Genomic DNA, 23,092 nt, shown 5'->3' on the forward strand with positions numbered 1-23,092 from the left:
AAACTATACCTACCTTGGAGTGTTACAATAGCGAGTATTATTTTATTCAATGTGTCCAACCAGGCAAATTGGTGGATCCAAATGTTGTAAAAAAAAAAAAAAACATACGGGCCGGTCTGACAGTAAACTCCCGGGCCACTTTCCCCCCCAGTCCGCCCCTGCTTAAGTACAAAAGTACTTAAGTATCAAAAGTAATTTTCTGACATTAAATGTACATCATAACCTGAACATTAAATGAACATCATAACCTGAACATTAAATGAACATCATAACCTGTTCATTGAAAGTAAAAGTACAAGTAAATGCTGTTAATAAAAAAGCAAAGGGTCAGAATTTTGAGAATGATGAAGTTTATTCTTTTAAGTGCTGTGGCACCATGACCAAGGACATGGAGCTGTGTTGAACATAATTGGGTTGCTGTGATCCATCCAGGAGCAACAATGTTCAACATAATATATTGTACATAAGTATACTTTTGCATCTACTATGAACTTATCATCATAATTCTCTGAAAAGCAATATGACACTATGAAGGAGTTGTAACAGTGCGTTTATAAGTCTGCTCATTAGACTAGAGGATGTAGAGGACCAATGCATAATATTATGTTCAGCAAAACATATCCACTTGATGCATCAGGTCAGTGTTTAGAGAAAGGACACCTGCCTTGTAAACTCCTATGGGCCTGATTTGAACACAATAGACAAAGGTTTTGCTCAAGATGAATCTGCAATTGGGCGACTGCTACCATCATAACGCCATCTGATCATCCACAACATGACTCAAATATCAAAACATGATCAACACTAAAGCAGCAACACAGTCATTACTTGAAACTGAAACATGTCCTGTTCATCTTCAAAAGAAGTTGGTTTTCAAAATTGCGAGAATTCAGTCTCGCTCTTCTTGGGCTGAAGACTAGTCCTGCGATGCTAAATAGCCTTTCACAGGCCGCTGAGGCAGGTAGAGGTGTGTTCAGTGTCACAGACAGCTTGCACACAGCTGCGAAGGATTTCCCTAATGCTAACGCTAATGCTAACGCTGCGCTCTCTCGGCTCCCGTCAATCCTATGGTGTCACAACTGTCAACACTTCCTCAGCTCACTAACTCGCTAGCGATCCACGGGTGTTGGTCTTCGTCACCACCGTAGTTTGTTGCGGGAGTAGCAGGTGCTTCCATTTCTGCTTCCATCATGAAATCAGTCATCGTAGAGTGGAATTATACTCAGGTAGTCGCCCGCTAGCTTATAGCATGTAGCATCCTGGGCATCAAAACACCGCGGCTTTGAGAGCACTTGTTTGCAATTGTGCATTAACGTGATTAACCAATGATTTAACTTGCAAGCTAGGACCACTGATTCACCAAACCTGCTTGCTTAGTGCTGTGCCATTCATATTTATACCATTTCAAGCCCTTGCAGCCTCTTGCACTCAACCATTTACCATGTGGTGACAGTTAAATCAGGGCCTAAGGCAATGGGGGAGGGGGGGGGAGCCTGAAACTGAAGCAGCTATAGAATTTATCTTCCTTATTTTCATTCTTTACATCTGTGCTTTTCCAACTGACGAGTCAAAATGTCTGCTGTGTAAAAGGTCTTTTGATATCAATCTTCACATCTCAACTGCAGCATTTTAAAGATCTGGACCTATATTGTTTGGAAAAGCTGCCGTTTGAGAACATAGATCAAATCAGAGATCAAATCTGTCAACCATCTGCAAAATTAAGTCTCCTAAATGTGTACCTTTTTAATCTTTACTGTTCTTAACTGACATGTTTCTGTGTTGTTTTGTCTCTCAGTGGGACCGGTGTCTTCTACCAGGCAATACCGGCTGTTGGTGCCGATGGAAGAAACATCATGAAACTGATTCCAGTACGAATGGTCGACAGACACTTTCACAAATCTCAAATAAGCCAGCTGAAAACTGATACTACACCACCGAAAGCGTTAGCCGTCGATATTACCTCACCACCAGTTGGCATGGAAAAAAAGGCAGCTTTGAGTCCTTCTGCAACCGAGCAAATTTTCAGGAAGCAGGTTTCCCTCGTGAATGCCCTCCCTTATCAAGTAGGTTCGGATCTTGGTAATTCACTGAACCATCCACTACATCAAATACAACAGTGTGTGAATTTGTTGCCAATTGTACCTCCGCGTCAGCTCCCAGTCACAGGACAGTGCCTTCTGATTCTCCCTACGCCACAAGTCCGAATAGTCCCAGCATCTGAACTACCTGCAGGTATCAAGAAACCTACTTTTACTCCATCAGCCAACTCCTCTCCAAGTTCAGGCTTACCCAGTGTGACCTTGTCACCTATCACAATTACTCCACAATGTGTTTCTGGACTTGACGCGTTCAAGTTGCTTTGCAACATAACAAATACAACCGTATGCGGACCTCCATCAAATGGATCAAAACCACATTTCAATTTTATTCCAACTCTTGAGCCTATAAATTCCTCCGTTACTTCAGAGACTCTTCGAGTTGCGGTAGAGAGAGAAAATACTGGGAAGCACTGTGAGGTCAGTTCTAAATCTGTTACTGGGTTGAGTCGGGGCAAGAGTGGAGAAGAACAGGAAAACACGACGCAACCACAACAGCAACAGAGTGTACAGTTAATGGCCATAGGACCTCTTATGGCAACACCTGTACCAAAAAGTGGAAAGTCCGGAAGGCCTCCAAGTAATCTCCAAGTCACAGTGAAATCTCCAGCACTCGCCAGAGGACAGGGCCTTCAGATTCCCCCGAAGGTACAAGTCCAAACAGTCTCAGAATCTGGACTACCTCCGGGTATCAAGAAACCTACTTTTACTCCATCAGCCAACTCCTCTCCAAGTTCAGGCTTACCCAATGTGGTCTACATGTCACCTATCACAAGTGTCAATCGAGGCGTTACTCCACAAAGAGATTCTGCACTTGACACGCTCAAGTTGCTTTGCAAGACATCAAATAAAACTTCATGTGGACCTCCATCAAAACCACATTTAAAATTCATTCCAAATGTTCCACAAAGGCCCAACAGCCCCATAAAGTGGTCAATTGAAGAAGAAGACAACTCAACGGCTCCAACTCTTGATCTTATAGATTCCTCTGTTACCACAGACATTCTTCGAGTTCTTGCAGGGAGAGAAACTGCTGGGAAGCACTGTGAGGTCAGTACTAAATCTGTTACTATGTTGAGTCGGGGCAAAAGTGGAGAAGAACAGGAAAACACGAAGCAACAGAGTGTGCAGTTAATGGCCATAGGACCTCTTATGGCAACACCTGTACCAAAAAGTGGAAAGTCCGGAAGACCTCCAAGTAATCTCCAAGTCACAGTGAAATCTCCAGCACTCCCCAGAGGACAGGGCCTTCAGATTCCCCCGAAGGTACTAGTCCGAACAGTCTCAGAATCTGGACTACCTCCGGGTATCAAGAAACATACTTTTACTCCATCAGCCAACTCCTCTCCAAGTTCAGGCTTACCCAATGTGGTCTACATGTCACCTATCACAAGTGTCAATCGAGGTGTTACTCCACAAAGAGATTCTGCACTTGACACGCTCGAGTTGCTTTGCAAGACATCAAATAAAACTTCATGCGGACCTCCATCAAAACCCCATTTAAAATTAGTTCCAAATGTTCCACAAAGGCCCAACAGCCCCATAAAGTGGTCAGTTGAAGAAGAAGACGACAACTCAACGGCTCCAACTCTTGATCCTATAGATTCTTCTGTTACTTCAAAGATTCTTCGAGTTGCTGCCGAGAGAGAAAATGCTGTGAAGCACTGCAACGGCTCTACAAATACAGTTTCTGGGTCGAGTCAGGGAAAAATTGGACAAGGACAGGAAAACCCCTTGTTCATGTGTAACGGGAAGCTTTTTTTTTTGGCCAAGAATTCCAGCGGACCATATAAAACTGGAAAAGGTGACACACTCATCGCAGAAAAACAAATTGTAGCTTCAATCCAACAGTCACTTGCGTCAGTTGCACCTCAGAAAAAGCAGGGCCTCGAAATTCTCAATCCAAACGAGTCGATCCAAGTGATTGACCTTTGTGATGACGATGCTCCAAATGACTGGTCTCAACGAGCAGCATCCGTTCATATGTCAGCAGTCACTCTTGCGAATGAAGACAATGTAATATTTGTGTCATATACTCCACCCAGATCTGAGTCTCAAGATGTGAGACTAATAACACAAATGGCACGTGTAACAGACCAGGGGGCCACAAGCAGCTCGAACAATATGACAGTAGAAAAGAGCCCAGATGGGACATCTGGTGCTCTCGGAAGAAGAAAACTTGGCCAGAGCATGTTGGTCAACCCGGTCATAAATCATACACATGTTAGTGTTTCAGCAGGGATGAACATGGATGATGATGATTGCTTGATTATTAACAGTCAGCAGAGCACCTCTGCCCAACTGTTGGAGAGCATGGAAGTCGATCCCAGCAGCAATGGAATATGCTTTGAAAGAAATAAGGACACCCACAACGTGGAGGTGAGGGCACTTCTATTTCTTCATTACTTTGGAAAAAGGTTTTTGATGGAAATATATTCGAGCAGGGAGTTGTGTGACTTTAAGATATTTTAACACATTTAACTGCATTGATGAATGCACATTTAGTCTGCACTTAATTTAGAAATATTGATGCACAAATGTAGAAGCTGTCAGTAGCCATGTTTCCATTCAGTTGTCAAGTGAATTTTAAGCAAACTTTTTAAATGATGCAAAAAAAGAATTGTAAATGTGGCGCGTAACCATTTACAGTTTTTCTTAACTTGGCTACAGCACACTTTGGACAGAAGTTAGCGCTACAGGCTACACATGGTTCTAATCTGCCAGTAAACCGTGTAGAAGAAGTACAGGTTGCGAACATGGAAAGGTCTTCAGGATTTTATTTCAATGTGGCAAGTTTAAATAGTTCTTTCATATCAGCTAGTATTGGCCGTGTTTCATGCTGTCCAGAGACGAAGAAAAGCATTTGCACGTTGTGGAAAGGCTTTAGAACACATAAGTCATGTAAGTTAACTGTTTGCTAAGTCAGAATTTATTTGGCAAAGACGTTTCCATAATTCATTTCGCGCATCCTCTTTTTTTTTTTTTTTTTTTTTATCTACGAAGGCAAAAAGCACATCAAGTGAGTGTAAAGACTTTTTTCCGCGATTGAGGAAGTTCAATCGAATTTTGTTGTTTTCATTCAGTTTTTTTAATGCAATACTTCAAAATGCCCAAAAACAGATGTTAGTGGAAACTCGGCTACTGGAGCGCGTTTCATCACCATGTCTAGTGGCCACACTACTAGACAGTCTGTGATCGCTCTGATCGAGATTCATCTCTTGACCGCATCAGACACGCCACGTGTCCTGTTTCGTGGGTGAGTGCGGGAAATTTCGTTAAACGGAAACGTATTGTGACCATACCTTAATGGTGCAGTGTGTAAGCTCTGGCCACATTTCAGCATATTACTTCTACTGCCGGGTCCATACAAATTCAGAGTGGCAGATTGTGCTGAATGAAATGCACGCCTCATTTTTTTGTCTTTCCCTCATGAAGAGCTAGACTTGAGATGGTACTTTATATGTTCAGGTCAGCTCTTATTATTTGAGTTTTGATACAGTTAGTTGGAATTCTATCTTTGGTTTGTTCTTTTGGCTAGACATATGTATTTAAATTCAACCAAAGATGGTGCCATAATATGTAAATCACACACAGGTAGCAAGACGATGCAGGTGATTAACATTGATGTGTTTATCCTATACGATGCATTCTGTCAGAAAATGTCTTGAAAAATATAAAGTGGTTTCCAACCCAACATTCTTGCTTGGCCCCAGATGAAGACACGTGGAAATGTTGGGCTTTTGATTTCCAAATAGTGATTGATAACCTAACCCTTCAACTGGATACTTCCACAGAATGGTGTTGAGGTGGTACTTTATATGATATAGCCCAATATCACACATTTGCTTTTAGAGGTTTTACAATCTGTACAGCATAAGACAACCACAAATTAAAGTGTTTACATTGCTGTCTGTGTACATATTAAACAGATGGGTACAACAACTGAATTAATGAGCTTTAGAAGTGTTTGTATGTGCATTTTATTTATTTGTTTTAGACAGAGCCAGTTACGAGTTCTCTCACCTAATTTTGACTTCCTGGTCTCGTCCACAAAAAGGCTTTCGTGTTAGCCGTCTAACTGTCTGATTCCATGTGAATTCAGCATTAACTTTATCATTGCATTTCACTGGGATGGCAATGTCGTACACAGTCCTACACAGACTGATATATCTTGACAAATATTGGATGTATTGCCCATAATGGTTTCCAGAAGATGTTTTTTATGTTGTCGATCCCCTGACTTCTTTCATTTGTTTTGGTTTTTAACCAAATACCTCCAAAACTTAAGCCAATCCCATCAGCCACATTTCTTTGTGTTTCATGCTTATTAGCAAATGTAGAATTCCACAAAGACTATGTTAAACATAACGTGCTGAACATCAGCATTTCAACGTTGTGATTTTTAGCATGTTAGCATTTAGCTCAAAGCACAGCATTGTCTGAGCCACTAGCAGTACTTTTGATTCGTAGTCTTGTTTATGTATTGTTTGTATTTTTAAAAGTTTGATTTTGTTCCTGCAGAGCTCCATGACCAGTCCGACATCTTCGCCGGTGCCCGAATCCTGTCAAAGAGCTGATGATTTGCTGAGACGGATATTCGGGATCACGGCCGATGTAAAAATTTGCCTGCACAGAATTGAGGAAGCCTCAGTCGGGTCTCTGGAGAGTGAGTGCATTAGGTCAGTGGAGGAGCATCAGGAAACCACAAGCAGGTTTGAAGACGGAGAAACTTTTTTGCAGCACCTTTACAGTCAACAAGAAACTGAAAGCTGCAATGCCCTCACCAATGGCAATAGAGTGGAAGTACTAACTCAACAGGAGCTGTCCGAAGACGCCTCCACTCCCAGTCCTCACTCAGATGTTGGACCTTTGGAGTGTTCACATTTCAAAGTGAACACAAACACTTCGCCCAAGGGAACATGCAGTGATGTTGAAACAGAGCCAATGATTGGCTACGGGGAGCCCATAGAAGAGGACTTCCTCAGTGCTGATGAAAATGACTTCCCCGACTCCCGGGACACAGCCGGCCCTTCTCAGACTTGTGCGGATCTGAATGTGAACACGGGGAGACTGGGAAGAAAAAGGAAGCGCCCGACGTGTCCATGTTGCATCGCCGGCACTCAAGATCCAGCAGCGAGGTCCAGTGCAAAGTCAGACGAGCCAGAGAAGGGGGCGTGGACGACGGAGCGGACAATTAAGAAAGGGGGAAAAGCAAAGGCCTCAAGTAAAGATGTGAAAACATCTGGAAGCAGCAGCTGCCTAACGGCCAAGAACAAGCACAGGATCCACAAGGATCCAGCCGGTGACGGTTTATCCACACCGTCCATGGACTCTGATGAACTCGACCTGCACGAGCAGATCACGAGACTCAAAGAGCTTCTGCAAGAGAAAGAGGCGGCTTTAGAGCAGATGAAAAACGGCAGCATTTCAAACTCTTAACATTACAAAGTAATTGGATACATTTTGTATTTAATGTTATTGCTTCTATTTATTTGTGTTGGAGTTAACAAGGACTAACACAAGTATCACTGTGCCTTCAGTACATGTGTGCAAATGTGATTTGGTTTCAGTGGTTCTAGTCTGGTATATGGGCGACTAAAGTTTGTTATAACTGCATGAGGGAACTGCTGCAGACATTTAGAGTTGGCCCACCTCTTTTTTTCAACAATACTGCTCTACATGGCCATACCTGATGTCTTATATTAACACCGTGTGTCTAAATCCACATATCTGAGTTTAAATGTACGTCATATACCATACTTTCTGTTGCAGCAACTCAAGAGTGTGTCATCTGTCTGCATCAGTGACGATTGAGACATTATGGAAATGCTATAAAGGCCTGATGGGCGATTAACTGCCTCAGAAAACAGTTTGAATTTCACGAAAAAGCTTTTTCTATTTTATCTCTTGTGAAAATTTTACATTTTCTCTTAACAAAAAGGATTTGTTAAATGTGATATTTATGAATACAAATGTTATATTTTATTAAGGCACCAATGCAAATAAAAAAAAAAGATTTTTTTTATTTTTTTTTATGGGCTGTAGACAGCAAAACTGACTGATATACTATATATAACTTTAGGTGGTGATGTTAGGTCGGTCAGTTGTCAGTATTTTTGGTCCAACCCTTTCCTCAAAAGCACTGCTTCTCAACAACTGCTCTCCAGGTGTCCATCCATGGCTTTTGCTGGTTGTGGATCTGATGATGGATCCTATTGTTCTTCATGTTCTACAGAACCCTGCCTTAACCATTCCTTTAAAACCGCAAGATCTACTTTCTGTCGTGGTCGCCATAAAATATGTTAGAAATAAGCGCAGAGAGAGAAAAGGGGGGGGGGGAATAAAGAATAGAAATGAAAAATACACCGTGCAAAAGTAATAAAATAAAGCATACAAAATTACAAGGCAAGACTTTTAGGTTGGTATCACAATTCAGTTGAGTTTCTTCAACTGACAATAAAGACAACATATAATTTAGCTTTGCTAATTATACAATTCCAAACCGGAAGTAAAGATGTTAGGAAATCGTATATAATATAGAGTCGTAAGCACTGCGAGTCAGGCTTCTGGCCTTCAGAATAAAATAATAGTTAAAGTGATCTACCGGTAGTGTAATTTGATATTAGTCATATCTACTAATTGATCGTGATCGGTGATCCCCAGTACAACTGCACTGCCCCGCAGTGTTTATTTATATTCACCCCCCTCGGACACCATGAGTATTTAAACATATAATGCAGGTTTAAGAACAGGCCAGGATTAATATGACTCATGCATTAAGAACTAAAGAAGGAATGTCCAATGCATTTTAGTCCTCGTGTGCCACCATTGTATAACATGGGCAATTGTGAAGTCCTGATTAGCTTTTCTAAGTGTTACTAACGTTACATGTTTGTGTGGTAAAATAAGCACGATGGGATATGCAGTCTCTGCCGCTTATATTTGTTTAGGTGACTTTTATTCTGGAGAGTAGGGCACCGGAAGTACTGTTTTACGACGAAGTGAATGCAACAAAAAACGAGTCGGAGCATTTAAAACTGGATACGTTTATGCTTGACCAAGGTATGGGCAACACTATTCGGGATTATTTTTATTTAAGTACGGTTGGTATTTTTAGTTGACATCATTTGGTTCACAAGTCGACGATAGTGTGGAAACGGCAACCTCAATTTTCAATAGCGTCGGTGACGTTAGCTAACTTGTCTTTACGTTAACTAGCGTAGGTTTCTAATGAAGGGACGCGTGTTCACGTTGTTTTTGGTGGAGAATCCGAGCATAATGGTGTCGAGCACGAGAAGGGCTGTCTTCGCCCTAACCTCGTATCCTTGTTGTAGATAGAGAAACACTGACATTGTTTCCAACCCATTTAAACCCGGAGGTGAACTTCCGTTTCGGTACGACGTCATTCTGCTCAGTGCCGAGTCAGTCCGGTACATCTGCATGTTAATTATGACACCTAACTAGTAGGCCAACACAGGAAGGCTTCACCAGTATTGCTCATAAAATCATGAATTTCCTTACTGACAAGATGCCTAAAATAGAATATAACTCCATTGTGTCAACAAAAAGCGTATACAAGCTTAGCACGTGGTATAATAATATATATAATAACTGAGGAATACATTTCAAAGTAAAAGTTCTTCTAGTCGGTGATCAATATCCTGGCAGATTATGTCCACATCCTGTTCCCATTAAAACTGAATGTCCTAATAATAATAATAACGGTTCCAGCATAGTGACTCCCTTCTGATGGGTGTCAGCCCCTAGCAACGTAATGTAACTTAGGGAATACTCTGTATTAGTATTTATCGTTTTATTTTTGAGTATGTCCATCCCAATTTACTGAGAATCAGAATCGTCACTTAGTCTGAAGATTTGAAAAGGCATTAGTGATGTGTACCAGAGAAATAGCAAATCTTCACATTGACAGTGTGTGACAATAGTGTACATGTGTCAACTGAAACCGCTTGTCAATTATCGAAAGTAAAGAATGATCTCAACTTGTAAACTAATAAATGCAAGAACTGTTAAGTTTAGCCATAAAAGATAATACGAGAAATTAAGTCCCATTCCCAAATTATGTTTCAGTATTGAGCTGGGAGGAAATCATGGGAAGTGTTGGTGTTGTTGGCATCTATAACTCTTAATGTAACTCTTAATGTGTCAACAGGGAAATAGTTTGAGCATGGATCTCCATGGTAAACTTGAAATCTACATCCCAGTGGAGGCTGAGGTAAAAAGCATCCCTCTGTGGAGTTTACCGAGGTCGGTGCTCAGAAGAATGGGCCTCCCGCTGCCTGCCTCTAAGGGCTCCGAGAAGCTCTCCGACTCTCCAGAAGGCATATGGATTTGTCCAGCAGTCATACGGAGGAAAGGCCATAAAGTGGCCTCCCACGCAGGAAACAACATGATGGAAAACCTGTCCTCGCTGCTGGGCAGAGAGTTTCGGGCTAATCCGGGTCCCGTCCAAATGAGCTTCGTCGCCGCCAACCACGCGGTGTACAAGGCGCTGAAGGACACCATGCCTGGAAAAAAGGTCTCCGCGCACACATCCCACGCCTCCCCGTTACCTCGGGGTTCTGCACCGCGGGTGTACAAAGATGCCGTCATCCTCTACGATGGACAGGTGTACCTGTCCATCAGGAATCCCAATGAGAGCCGGACTCAACCGGAGACACGTGAACAACAGCTAGTGTCCCAGTCTTCCATTCCGTCAACATCAGACGTATCCTCTAAAAGCCTCAAGAAGGTAACATGACATATCAGTTAATGACTACACTCGAGACACTGCTACAAACTAGTAAAAACAACAGTGAATGTGGGAAACATGCAAAGCTTCAGCCTTGAGGCGGTAATCTTCGTCAGCGTGTTTAAATGCTCACAATGTTGCCAGTGATGTTCAGCAGGTATAATGTTCTCCATTGTCACAACCTTAGTCAGCATGCTTGCATTCCTTAATTAGCACGTAACACAAAGTACAGCTGAAACATTCATGCACCACAGAGGATGAACCCTTTTGATTTGAATGACTCCATGAGCCTTCCTAGCCTCGTCCTCGGGACAAACTCATCCTGACACCTCCGCACCTTCCCTTTGCCTCACTTTGACCATGCGTATTGGAAATGGCCCCATATATATAAAGCTGTTTTTTGACTGTATGAAGTTATAGAAAGATATTGTGTGCAGTAACATTCATCTGAGGCATGTCTGTCCTCCTGCAGCACCGTTCCGCCCCGGTTTCTCTCGGACCTGCAGAACCACAGAGGAAGAAATCACATGTCACTCTGCCCCAGACCTCCTCTAAACAGCTCAAGGATCGTCTCACCAAACCAGATAATCACTCCACCACAGACCAGGTGAGTGTCATAATAATAACTAGAAAATGCATTTCCTGCTGAAAATGCGTTGGAATGCTGAAAGCTGAAATGAATCTCAAAAACATTGCTGAAAATAGATATCCAATTTAAAAAAAAAAAAAAAAAAAAAAAAATTGTAAAAAGCTGAATAATTCCAAAAGTTGAAATATTACAAATATGAAGTCATATCACCCCTCTCCTGAAAGAGCTGAACATTTTGATATTCGAACGGTTTCTGTAGCTTAAAAGAATTCCAGCAGTAGTGATATTTGTTGTAGTAGTAGTAGAAGTATTATTCGCAGTATAAGTATGCGTAGCATTTGAATAAGTACTAGTTGTAGCAGTAGTGATATTTGTAGTAGTAGAAGTTGTCGTCGAAGTATTTGTAATTAGAAGAAGTAGTAGAAGTAGTAGTATCAGCAGTCGTACTAATAGCTGTAGTAGTATTAGTACTGGTTATTAGTACTGGTAGTAGCAGGAATAACAGTATTAGCAGTTGTGGTATCAGTAACAATAGTAGTGGTAGTGGTAGTAATAGCAGTAGTGGTCGTAATAATATTTATGGTAGCAGAGAGGAGACATAATCATCATGTTTGACACATAAACAGAGGTTATTAAATGACAGGCTTCATCACAAGCAGTTCAGTTAGAATTCACTCTCTGGGGCTTTTATTTTGAAATGGGGTGTGGGGGAGAAGGGGAGAGGAGACAGAATCATAATGTTAGATAAACACAAACCGGTTATTAAATGACAGGCTCATCACAAGCATTTCAGTTAGGATTCATTCTGTGGGGCTTTTATTTTAAAATGGTGTGTGTGTGTGTGGGGGGGGAGGAGGGGGGAAAGACCTCTAAAGATCCCTAAGACCTGAATGTCTGTATGAGAGACAGAGAGAGAGAGAGGGAGAGGAGTGTATGTGCGCGTGTGTCTGTGAGTTTGTGTGTTTATCAACATCACTAATTGGCTCAATCGCGAACACCTGTGTGCCTGAAGCCATTTGAAAATATTCTCCATAGAGATCCTATTGAAAATAAAAAGCTTAATCATTCAAAAAGTTTAAAGGTTAGAAATATGAAAAGTCATAGCACCCCTCTGGTGAAAGAGCTGAACATTTTAATAGTTGAACGGTTTCTGTAGCTTAAAAAATGAAGGAGAAGAAGAGGTGCGACGGAAGAAATAGAAGTTGAATAAAGAAACAGGATAACAATAGTTGGAATGCTTAACAGCATTCCAACAATAATAATTCTACCTGTATGGACATGTCACTCCCTCTCTACTAGTTCCTGTAGTAGAGAGGGAGCGACATGTCCATACAGGTCTCCTAGTCAGAGAAGAGCCTTCACTCCAGCGTACACTTGGATGTGGACGACGTTCGAGCCGATCTGCTCATCACTCATGTGCCTTTAAGCCAGGGCATAGTGGGTCACAAATATTAGATCCACTCTAGTCAATGCCTTATAAGTGATGAAAAGGTTTTTACTCTGTTTGTCCTGCAGGAGCTGCTACATGACAACAGGCCCAAGGAGAGACGCACCACACCTAAAGCAGCACCCGGTGAGAACAAGAAGGTTACTATGCACAGGGGAAGTGACGTATCCTCAACCACGACCACGCATCACGTCCCTCAGTCCGCCGGCAGCCGTCGCCATAAGGAGGGTTATGGACAGCAGGCTGCAGAGGAAGAAGCAGGCGCTGAGCCGCCGTGGCTTCAGCCTCAGGGGGAGCAGGAGGAGGCCAACAACAACTGTGGTGAACATGAGATGGTGACGGATGATGAAGAAGCTGATTATATACACGTTGACAGCGGTCAACCTGACAACACGGTTGGTATTGTAGAGCAAAGTGGCAACCAGAGCTGGCCCACCAGAAAGCCTCAGGAGTTTGACTTTAAGCTGCTGGCAGAGGAGGAGAAGATAAATCGAGTGAAGGCCAAGCTGAAGCAGCATGTAGCCGCTTTCAACAACCTGCACAATCACTAGTGGTGCGACAGACCCGAAAACGCTCGGGTCGGATCACGGATCAGAGCCACGGATCAGCACAAAATACAAAAGAGAGATCCCTGATCCCGTTGTTTTGCCGTCGATACTAATTGCCGATCATTGATGGTCCATATCAACAGACACAGATCTCTTTGTTGTTTTGGTTATAGCAGCTGGTCCACAAGCATCCATCTGTCCCAAAAATCATTTCCAACGCTCTGAAGTCAGTGAACCATCAAACATTCTAAATGTTCTCCTTTTGCTTTGACATAGTCATTTTCTATGGTTAAACAAATCTAGTCATGAGTAGTTTACTGATGTATTATAAGAGCTAGTGTAAACAGCTCATAATTCATTATGTATATATACATGTAAAATTGACCGCAGCCCAATTCTCATTTATACCGAGCAGAGCCTGAACGCATCACAATGTAACGGAACCTTTGTTCTCCTCCTGCCAGTTTAGACACAGATTAGTGGTTTACAATGTAACGTCCTCAGAGATCAGCATCCCGGTATATCCAGACTAGGATCAGATCTTAACACCAGGATACTCGTGAGCATGTTAACTTAATGACCTTTTATAAACGAGTTGTCCTTCCGAACACTTCCTCGACCTTTGCTGGAGCACACAAGCTCTAGTTCTGTGACCCCTGACCTCTGCTATCAGGCCCATGGACTGTGGTAAGAAGAGGCCGTCGTCACCGTGACGTCACCTGTTGTTTTGAACCCTTGAGTTCAGCGTTTTGGCTGTCGCTTCTTTTGGGGTTTTTTTTTCGGCTGGTACAACCAAACGCTATATGAGACATTTTTCGAAGACCAAAACGTTTCTAACGTATTGTTGACGGCAGTTTGTTCTGTTACTCGTTCTGAACAGTGGAGTCATCAGTGGTATCGGTGAGTCAACCAGGAGACTGTGATGTCCGTTTGTGAAGCGTGGACCCCGATGAGCCCACCTGGCGTTGACTTTGCTCTTTAGTTTGCTGTGAAGACTGTGAAAACTGCCTCCTTTGAAGGTCTGATTCTGTGTTGGACGGGAATCCTTTGTTTGTCACTGCACTCTTCCATTTGTTTATAAAGTTGCTTTGAAAAGAGAAAACGTCCACCGTTGCATCGTGGTCGAGCAGCCGAAACACGAGCTGAAGAGATTTTAAGGTTTTGTTCTCCGGCATAGAATAAATAAATAAAACAAACACTCCTCTCCTGAATGTAGAAGCGTTTACGTGTGTTCAGAGTGTCTGAATGAGTCGACTAAACAGCATCACTAGAACACGAGTCCTCCTTTTGCTTAGTGGTGGAGACGTGAAGTCGTGACCTTTATAACCTAACGTTAGCTTTTTACTTCTAATGATTCAGTTCACGCTTCAAATATAATAACACTGGTGTACATTTGTGACGGTTATCTTGCTGAACAAAACTTGTAAGTATAATAAAAGATCTGATGGAAGAATCCCATTGGATTTGTGTAGAAGGAACTGGGGTGATGATAACTTCAAACCTTCAGCGAGGAACTTTGGGGATGGCAGAATCCTCTTTCCTTACGTAAAGGATGGTCTAGGTGTCCTACGCTCAAGGAGATGAGAAAGGATGCATTGAAGTACCTTTCCTTAGCCTCTAGAAGAATGTTCTCGGCTGCCACATGATACTTCCGGGTCATGCGAACATTGTAAGTTAGTTCTAGTGTCGACATGTCATTGCTGATGTTTGCTGTTGTCTTCCTTTGCTTTTGTTTCGTCTCGTTGCATGTTTCCTTAAAGCTGCAGCGCGTCACTCTCTCAGGGCCGCCGTATGGCACGAAGAGGACCAAACAATTCTACCCACTGATAGAAATTGGGTGGACAAAATAATAGAAATACCTCACAGCATACACCTCAACAAAAAAAGCTCCAACACAAAGTGAACCTTTCATGAGGGGAGGATTTCCTGGAGGACTTTTGTATTTGTTATCAGTTGGTTCCAGATTGTTTCTTAATAAGGATATGGTGTCTGTGACTCGGATGAATATCCTGTTACATACACGGTAGGAACACAGCAGAACAGAGACAGCGTGTTGAATCATCCGATAGGAGTCCCAGATGAGATTTGAGTGTGGCTGCTGACTATAAGACTGCAGGTCCACATCAGTCCGTCCACACAGGCAGGATGCAGTCCTCATGCCGCACTTCTCCCATGCTGAAGGTAAGACCGCTCATTCTGCTGAACCGATGCTGTGTTGGAGTGCCTGCAGCACGACTGATTGTAGAGTCTAAACCTGTGTCATCAAATCAGAACTGTCTGAGGATTTCGCCTTTTTATTTTTCACCAATATTTAAAAAATAGTTCTTTCCTAGAAATAATTTAGGAAATAATTTGGAAGTGCTGGTGCCATAAAATAAAGCATTACTTCACCTGTTTGAAAAGTGCACTTTGGATTTTGAGCTGTTTAGATTGTAGCTTTTGGAACCTGCTCATGGACTTTGGTCACAGACAAACTGAGTCCAGGTCTGACTCATGCAGATGGGAATATGTATTTGATAGATATTTTGTAAATGTTCTTATCTTGCACAACTTTGAAATGACTGTATTGACCGAAAACAAGAAATCTCTCGGTCTGGCTTCTTGCTCTTTCCAGAGCTTTCAACCCCATTCCACCACTAATCTACTCTGAACAATATTAGAGAATATATTCATAGTACACCAATGTATTCAGTGACCACAAGTTCCTGAAGTTCTAGTAAAAATCCCAAAAGTTACTGTTGATCATCATTCCAGTTCTAAAGAGCTTTACCGACATTATGTCCCTCAACTCTCAACAGGGTTTTGAAGGAATATCTCTGTCTGATCTGTCGTTGGCCTAAAGCAGTCCAACTTTAAAAGTTAGACTCTGAAAGATGTATCGGTTGATTATGTCTCAATAATGTTTGCGTTATTTCTTTTTTATTGTATCCATTTAACCTGTTATCAAAACGGTTCATTTAGTTTTTCTATTTAATTCTAGTCGTCTTATGAGGGAAAAGGAAATCTCACAATCGGTAGAAACAACTCAGGTGGTATTTACGTGTCCCCACTTCAACAACACAGAGGAGTGTTGTCCATGCAGCAGCGTCCCTCTGTGTTTTCATTATGAGCTTGGACAGAACCAGCCATGTGTGTTGTGTATTAACAGCCCCCCCCCTCCTCTCCAGGTGTTGTGTGTGTTCTACTCCACCATGTGTCTGGCCGGCTGGCCGCTGTCCTCGGAGGCAGCCCGACTCCGCTGTGGCACGGACCTCCTCAGCGACCTCATATTCGTGTGTGGGGACCGTGGGATCTATTTAGGTAGGTCCACATCCACTTAGTTAGTTTTTTGTTTTATACTTGTGGAAACCATTGCAGTAGAAGTTATTAGTTATTAGTAAGTGGTTGGGGTTCATTGTCTGGAAACCTTCAGATATAAACAGATAATGTTTTGGACACGGTGTAATATTGAAACTGACACGTTGCTCATTATCTTGGCTTTCTCCCATTGCACGCACAAAACAAGCCCCTGTGCATCATGTCCTATAGGCTATGAGCTGTTATGGTATGGTTGTTCTGTGTTTCACAGATGTAACATACGGAGGGGAGAACAAATTCAAAACATTAACTGTGACTGAAAGTATAAATTGGTAGATTCTGTCTTGTTATGATAGAAATGCACATTGATTCTATTGTTTATTTCTGATAAGGATACAAAGAGATAACAGTAGCGAGTGCTATCAAGGTTGTTCTACCCTGTGTGGTAACACGTCCACCAGCAGAGGTGGAGAACAGATAGGGCCATGGTCATCATGCCCACACTGCAGTAACTCTGAGCAAGTTATCAGTTCCACAACAACAGCCTGTTCATGTATTTACACAAAGACCAGCCACAACAATGCTCATCTGAGCTGCAGCCAACTGGACAGACTTTTTATGCACTTTAATATCTCGTGATTGGTCTTTCTGTCTGGGCCACATTTGATTCTACTGTTTTATCCAACAGTGGTTCATCATTGGATACAAATGTGTGGCATTTAAATGAGCTGACCTGATTGGTCACTTCACCTTGGACCTTATACTGTAAGGCAGGTTGCAGCAGTTCATTTAAAATACAGGTAATAATTCTTCCAGTATAATCGCTCGCACTGCACACAGAGAATTACCCACATGACCTTTCACTTGATTACCTTTGCTCTGTTCTGACCAAGGCCACTTTGCTCCTCGCGCTATCAGACCGGTGGCAATCCACCAAGATGGCAGCACGCTCAGCAGAACACTGTGCCTCGGTGAGCGATAGCTCTGTTGTTAAAACACGTGTTATCTGAGAGCAGCGCAGCTTTCGCAGAAATAACAAAGAAAAGGTGAGGACGGGAACAAACAGCAGAGAACTCACAGTATGAGATTCCCCTCGTTAGAACTACACGTTTCAGACGTGTAGTTTAGTGCACTGAATGCTAAATGCTATCGTGCGTACGCTAACATGCTCGCATTGACACCGTGGTAACAAATAGTCGATTATTTGACGATTCGATCTAAAGGAGCCTGATTCGACTGACGATTTCTGTCGAATCGTTGCAGTGGTGGAAATGTGTGGTTAGGAAACAAAGGTTCAGTCCATTCCGTCTGTGTGCTGAATGTCAGATTTTACATAGAATTGCTTGTTTCTCCAAATAAATCATGATATATATATATAGCCTTATTTTGGTGTAAATATCAGCCTATAAATTATACTATTACTAAAAAAATGAAAATGAGCTCAAAGAGCAAAACAAACACAGTCGACAATTGTCGTTTGTCGGAAGCTATCGTGAAAACTGCCATCCAGATTGACATGAAGTGGTCTTTTCATATCCATGGTTCCCAAAAAGATGAGCCCTGATGACTTTGAAAACATTTTGAACCGTCCTTTACTGCAACCATCAGGAATACATTTCCCCCTAAAACAGTCTAGTATCTTAAAATGCAATGCGTGGATTGTAGTTAAACTGGCTGAGCATGTTCCCGAATGGGCCCTTTTGGTCCAAATGTCTCTCCTCTAGCACCACCTCCAGGACAGGCTTTGTACTCGTCCAGTACCTACGCGTTGTGCAGTGTAATGCCGATTGGTAGAGGGGGATGGACTAGCATGCAAACGTTAAAAAGGTTTCATTTATCTGTTGCTACCATGCATATTTTGGATTAAAAGGCCTCCAAATACATTGAATTTGGCCCGTTTTTCTTCTTTGAAGTCAAGAGGGTTTTATTTAAACAAAACAAGAATCCCATGTTGGACATTTCTCTCTCTCTCTGCAGGTAAAGGTACGTGGTCTGGTTACGGCACTCGGCCCAGGGGGAAGGGGATAGTGGACCAGTGCTGTCGGTCGGCTGGCTGTGAACTTCAGCTTCTGGAGATGTACTGTGCCAAACCAAAGAGCCAGCAGCAGACCACAGCTTACCCCACCACAACCACAACCACGGCACCTCACACCACTACGCAGCTGGACACGGTATGACCTCCACTGACTGAGCGTGAGGGTTCAGTCTTGACCCTTTGAGCGGCAGCTGAATAACCTACTCTTAACTCAGAGTTCATTTGTTAGTTTTTTCCAGGGCTGTCAAACCATCTTATGGTCCTCAGCAGGGACTGGAGTTGACTCAGGTGTCATCGCGTGATCCAAGTTTAGAACTTTGGTCACATGATGACATGTACTTGTGTTATGTGGAGTGGGAGGTTAACCCCTGTTTCTGTCAAGGACAGTCTTTGGTGTCAGACGGAAACCTCCGGATCTGAAAAGCGAGGCCAATGCCGAAGTACCTTAAACTTGCATTCTCTGGAATGGCCATCAGGGGGCGACTCCTCTGGTTGTCTATGAGAAAATGACTCTACTTCTCTCTTGATTTATTACCTCAGTAAACATTGTAAACATGAGTTTATGTCTCAATCTCTAGTTTCAAGTCTTCTTCAATCCAGCATGATGTTCATTTAGTACATTATGGTCCATTTAGAGTCAAACAGACCATAAAGCAGGGTGTGCTTTAGGGCGGGGCTACACAGTGATTGACAGGTCGCGAACACGCCTTTGTCCAATCTGGGAGTCATCTGTGTTTTTGTCTCTTTTTTTTTAACCCTTTCACGGTGTGCTTCTGTTCAGGAAAGTTAATTATAATATTTTGGTCGCCTAGAAATATTCATCATTCCTTGATGAATGAAGTGCGTGCTCCAATTCTGTTCAAGTTCTGTTCCTCTGTTGGCTGAAGTCAAATAGAATGCAACATTGTCCCTTCATAAAGCAACAACCACCGCAGGAAACAAAACTCTTATCTAGTTATAGTTTGAGAAAAGTAATAATTTATACATTAGTTTTAGAAAGTCAGTAGAAGTTTAATATGATAAAACAAATCAAAATGGGACAAGGGTGAGTTCAATAGCTAAAGCAAAACCAAAAAGTGCACCGTAATAAAGCTGGTAAATCCTAACCTGGCCCCGACACAGGGCCAAGTTTACCTGCTACAGCCAGCCAACATGTCCTTGAATCAACTCCTCATTCTTATCTTTTGTCTTGCAGACTCAGCAGTTCCAAGCAGTGTTTCAGAAGAGACTCTCTGAGCACCTGGGAGCTCCTGACAGTCCAAAGAGGGAAGCTTACAGAAAGAAAACGCAGCCTTCCCTCCGACGGAAAGGCAAAGTTTCATCGTCTCGCAGGAGGATTAAAACAAAGACCACAACCAGCGGGGCTCCCTCCACCTCTAAGAGTCCCCTTCAAGGAATAGTGACCGTTAAAACGTGACCTTTGACCTCGTGAAAAAGCTCGATATTTATCGTTACCGGATTGGACCCAGCCAGTTTGAAAGACTGGTACTGACTGTTGTGATGTACATTCTCTACCAAGTAGGGATCACAAACTGATTTGGAGGGAAACAAAGAGTTGCTGGTTGACATCCAGACAGCTGAGGTCTGTGCTCCATCTCTGGGCTAGCTGCTGTTACGCTAGCCTTTGGATCTCAATGGAGTCTCTCGAGTGTCATCACATGCATTACGCTGGCCTCAATCCATCCCTCTGGGGATGTTTAGGCCACGATGGACTCGGGATTGTGGAAACTGGTGTTTGTAAAAGGCTGCTAAAGGTCAAACAAACGACAACACTGCATTGTTTACCATCCCAGTCTAGACAAATGGAGTGTACCACATGACGCACTATGGATTTTCAGTCATTTTCCTGTTTGCCAGTAGTCAAGTAGGTTTTACTGTGGCTGTCTATTTGGCCTTTTCCAGCAAATTAGTCAACATATCCTCATCCAATGGTTCATATGATATATTATTTCTTTTTTCCTGCGTTTTCCTACAAACGTAAAGCAACTAAAGCGCAGTGCAGAACCCTTTGAGGCAACACAACTACTTGGTTAGTGCTTAAGAAAATATTGGGGTTTTGGTTATAATGAGTAAGTTTCTAAGATAAAAAGATCTAAATAATGTTGGCGTGAGTTAAGTACGTAAGTTAAGTGAAACAAAAGTAAGGCCAAATAAGTCACCGCTGGCTTTCTGTCTCACACAGGACACACACAGCGGTCTCCTGGGTGTAAGTTGTGTGTTTGTTTGACCCGTCCATCCACCCGGACCTCCTCCCTACGTGGACTTTGTGTCTTTCAAATATGTCACCCTAGTTCCTCAAGATTACATGGGATATATATATAGTTACTGTCGGTGGGTATGAGCCTGTTTTAAGAACCTGGTATGGTTTTATTACGAGTAAACAAGTCATCATTATTCTAATGAATGGTTTATGAGGGTTGTTGTAATGAACGTGTCAGAAAACAGCGACATACACATTTAGCAATGAAGAAGCAACATTAGAAGTAATTTGGAGTGATGTCTGTGTCCTCTTTACAAACATTCAATAACTCCTCTACTATGTTCATCCGCTCGTCTCTTAACTGTGTCCGTCTGCTATTTGCTGCTGAGCAGGTCCAGTTCACTGGCTTCTTGTATCTCGTTCCTGCGATGGAAAAGAGCTGCATGGGTCAGATCAGCTGATCATGCGTCTAGATGTGCTCGATTTCTGTGCTGTTTCTAACAGAGCGCTAAACATGAGATGTTCGCTAACAATATTGTCTATTTTAACACACCAGTTATCATATATTCATGTGACTTATATGACACCTGCAAAGTGTAGTGTGTTATCTGGTGCGCAGCATCTGTTCACATTCATTTCTATACTTATTCTAGCACTTTTGACTGAGTAACAGTACCGGGTGTGAGTTCTTATTGAATGGGTCTGATAGAACTTGTCAGTTGTACTGATTTTTACTTTTCATGTCAAATGTATGGGGTTTATTATTTTGTGTGCATTCATTATTTATTTCACGATGACAACATAAGATTATAATAAATAGTAAAACTGTAGAATTCTTCGTGATGTTCCTGTTCTGACTTGATTTGAAGGAGAACACTTAACATGCCATTCCTCTGGTGGCGGTTCATATGATTTCATAATTACACAACACAAACCACGCTGTTGTTTTTGGCGTTGAGCAGCGCTGCGACCATAGACAGCTGACTCACTTTACTTTGACATGAAGCTTTGAAGGCCACCTGAGCCCTCTGTGTACAGCAGTCTGATAATACAAATGGCTACACTTAAAGCGACACGTATTTTTCGTCTTACCTGTCGTGCATTTCTACATTGTTTTGATGTGACAGGCTCAACATAATCCACAGGCTTTGTTGTGAGCAGTTTCATGTTGGAACTATTTTCTGTATGTCCAACCACCACAAGTTGAGTATCATATGGTCCCATTCTATTTGAGAGAGGGCAGACATTTCTTCAAAAGCACTACAGGTAAGAGGAAAAATAAGTGTTTTTGGTGGGAACTCTTCCTTTAATAAACATACTCCTGATATGAGTCAATAAATTCAAACACAGTATCAGTTTTCATTGAGGGTAAATGAGTATGAGCACTAGAGGAAGTAGTGGCTTTTATCTGGGACCAGGTGCATTATCTGCACGTCTTCACTGATGCAACACAGCCCAGTGACTAAAATGCATGTGAAAGGTAAAACACAGTGCTCTAAGGGAATACCGAGCGTAACTTCATTTCTCTCTGTATGTGAGCACTTAACTCCCATTCCAAGCTGGAGTGTCACAACACTGCCAACCAGCTGGCTAAAGCCTGCCCAGAACTGTGAGTTAGGGCAGGATATTGCTTGGATTCTGGACTGTTGGGCAGTAATGGCACAGCTAGTTCTTCAGGCTGTACCATAAAAGGCCACAGATAGTGAGGACTTCCAAATACCTGCTTTTTCATAAAACGGATTGCAGAGCAGGTGACGTTTATGATAAATACTCTTAAAGTCGTAGATATGAAAAAAACGAGCTACGAGTTCTCACACTCGTAGCTCTGCCGGGAGGCTGCAAGTCCCTGTTGCACTGGAGAACATGAGCTGATTCTGCTTTTGTACCTTTTACAGTTAAATCCAGCACATCACCTGGAGATCAATACAGAAGACAATAAAAATGAAGGAACAACAGTGTTCCTGTAAAGCCGGGTAGGTCGTTATTCACTGTTACAATCATTAAAAAGCAGCATGTGTTTACATTCAGTTAGTGGTGGGCCGTCAGGGCCTTCAAAGCCTTCTCTGCTGGCCTAAACAGAATCACAAAGCTATATCTATTTTATAATTTAGTAATTTTTCTTAAATGCACT

The 23,092-nt window shown here is 42.3% G+C and overlaps 3 protein-coding genes across 4 annotated transcripts in view; all 3 read left to right on the top strand.

The window, feature by feature from the left end:
* The window catches only part of lrif1 (ligand dependent nuclear receptor interacting factor 1), a 16,345-nt gene extending 8,254 nt beyond the window's left edge, over positions 1-8,091 (top strand). The window contains exons 2-3 of the mRNA XM_079273467.1: positions 1,796-4,475; positions 6,618-8,091. Coding sequence (XP_079129593.1) covers positions 1,796-4,475; positions 6,618-7,535 — 3,598 coding nt within the window. The 3' untranslated portion in view covers positions 7,536-8,091. The remainder of the gene's footprint in view (positions 1-1,795; positions 4,476-6,617) is intronic.
* Positions 8,092-9,090: 999 nt separating this feature from the next.
* On the top strand, positions 9,091-14,664 carry LOC306781358 (uncharacterized protein). 2 transcript variants are annotated; one of them, XM_079274184.1, is made up of 4 exons: positions 9,091-9,158; positions 10,267-10,845; positions 11,318-11,452; positions 12,950-14,664. In XM_079274184.1, the coding sequence occupies exons 2-4, from the start codon at positions 10,282-10,284 to the stop codon at positions 13,430-13,432; spliced, it is 1,182 nt and encodes a 393-aa protein (XP_079130310.1). In that variant the 5' UTR covers positions 9,091-9,158; positions 10,267-10,281; the 3' UTR covers positions 13,433-14,664. The 2 variants fall into 2 exon arrangements, with proteins under 2 accessions (XP_079130310.1, XP_079130311.1); XM_079274185.1 differs by lacking the exon at positions 9,091-9,158 and adding an exon at positions 9,159-9,194.
* An 833-nt stretch (positions 14,665-15,497) lies between these two features.
* On the top strand, positions 15,498-21,284 carry igf3 (insulin-like growth factor 3). Its single transcript, XM_079272866.1, has 4 exons — positions 15,498-15,610; positions 16,597-16,729; positions 18,704-18,897; positions 19,957-21,284. Exons 1-4 carry the CDS (start codon positions 15,575-15,577, stop codon positions 20,176-20,178), a joined length of 585 nt encoding a protein of 194 aa, XP_079128992.1. The 5' UTR covers positions 15,498-15,574; the 3' UTR covers positions 20,179-21,284.
* Positions 21,285-23,092: the final 1,808 nt, after the last annotated feature.

The sequence above is a fragment of the Melanostigma gelatinosum genome (genome assembly GCF_949748355.1).
Source record: "Melanostigma gelatinosum genome assembly, chromosome: 8".
In the NCBI taxonomy this organism is placed as follows: Eukaryota; Metazoa; Chordata; class Actinopteri; order Perciformes; family Zoarcidae; genus Melanostigma; species Melanostigma gelatinosum.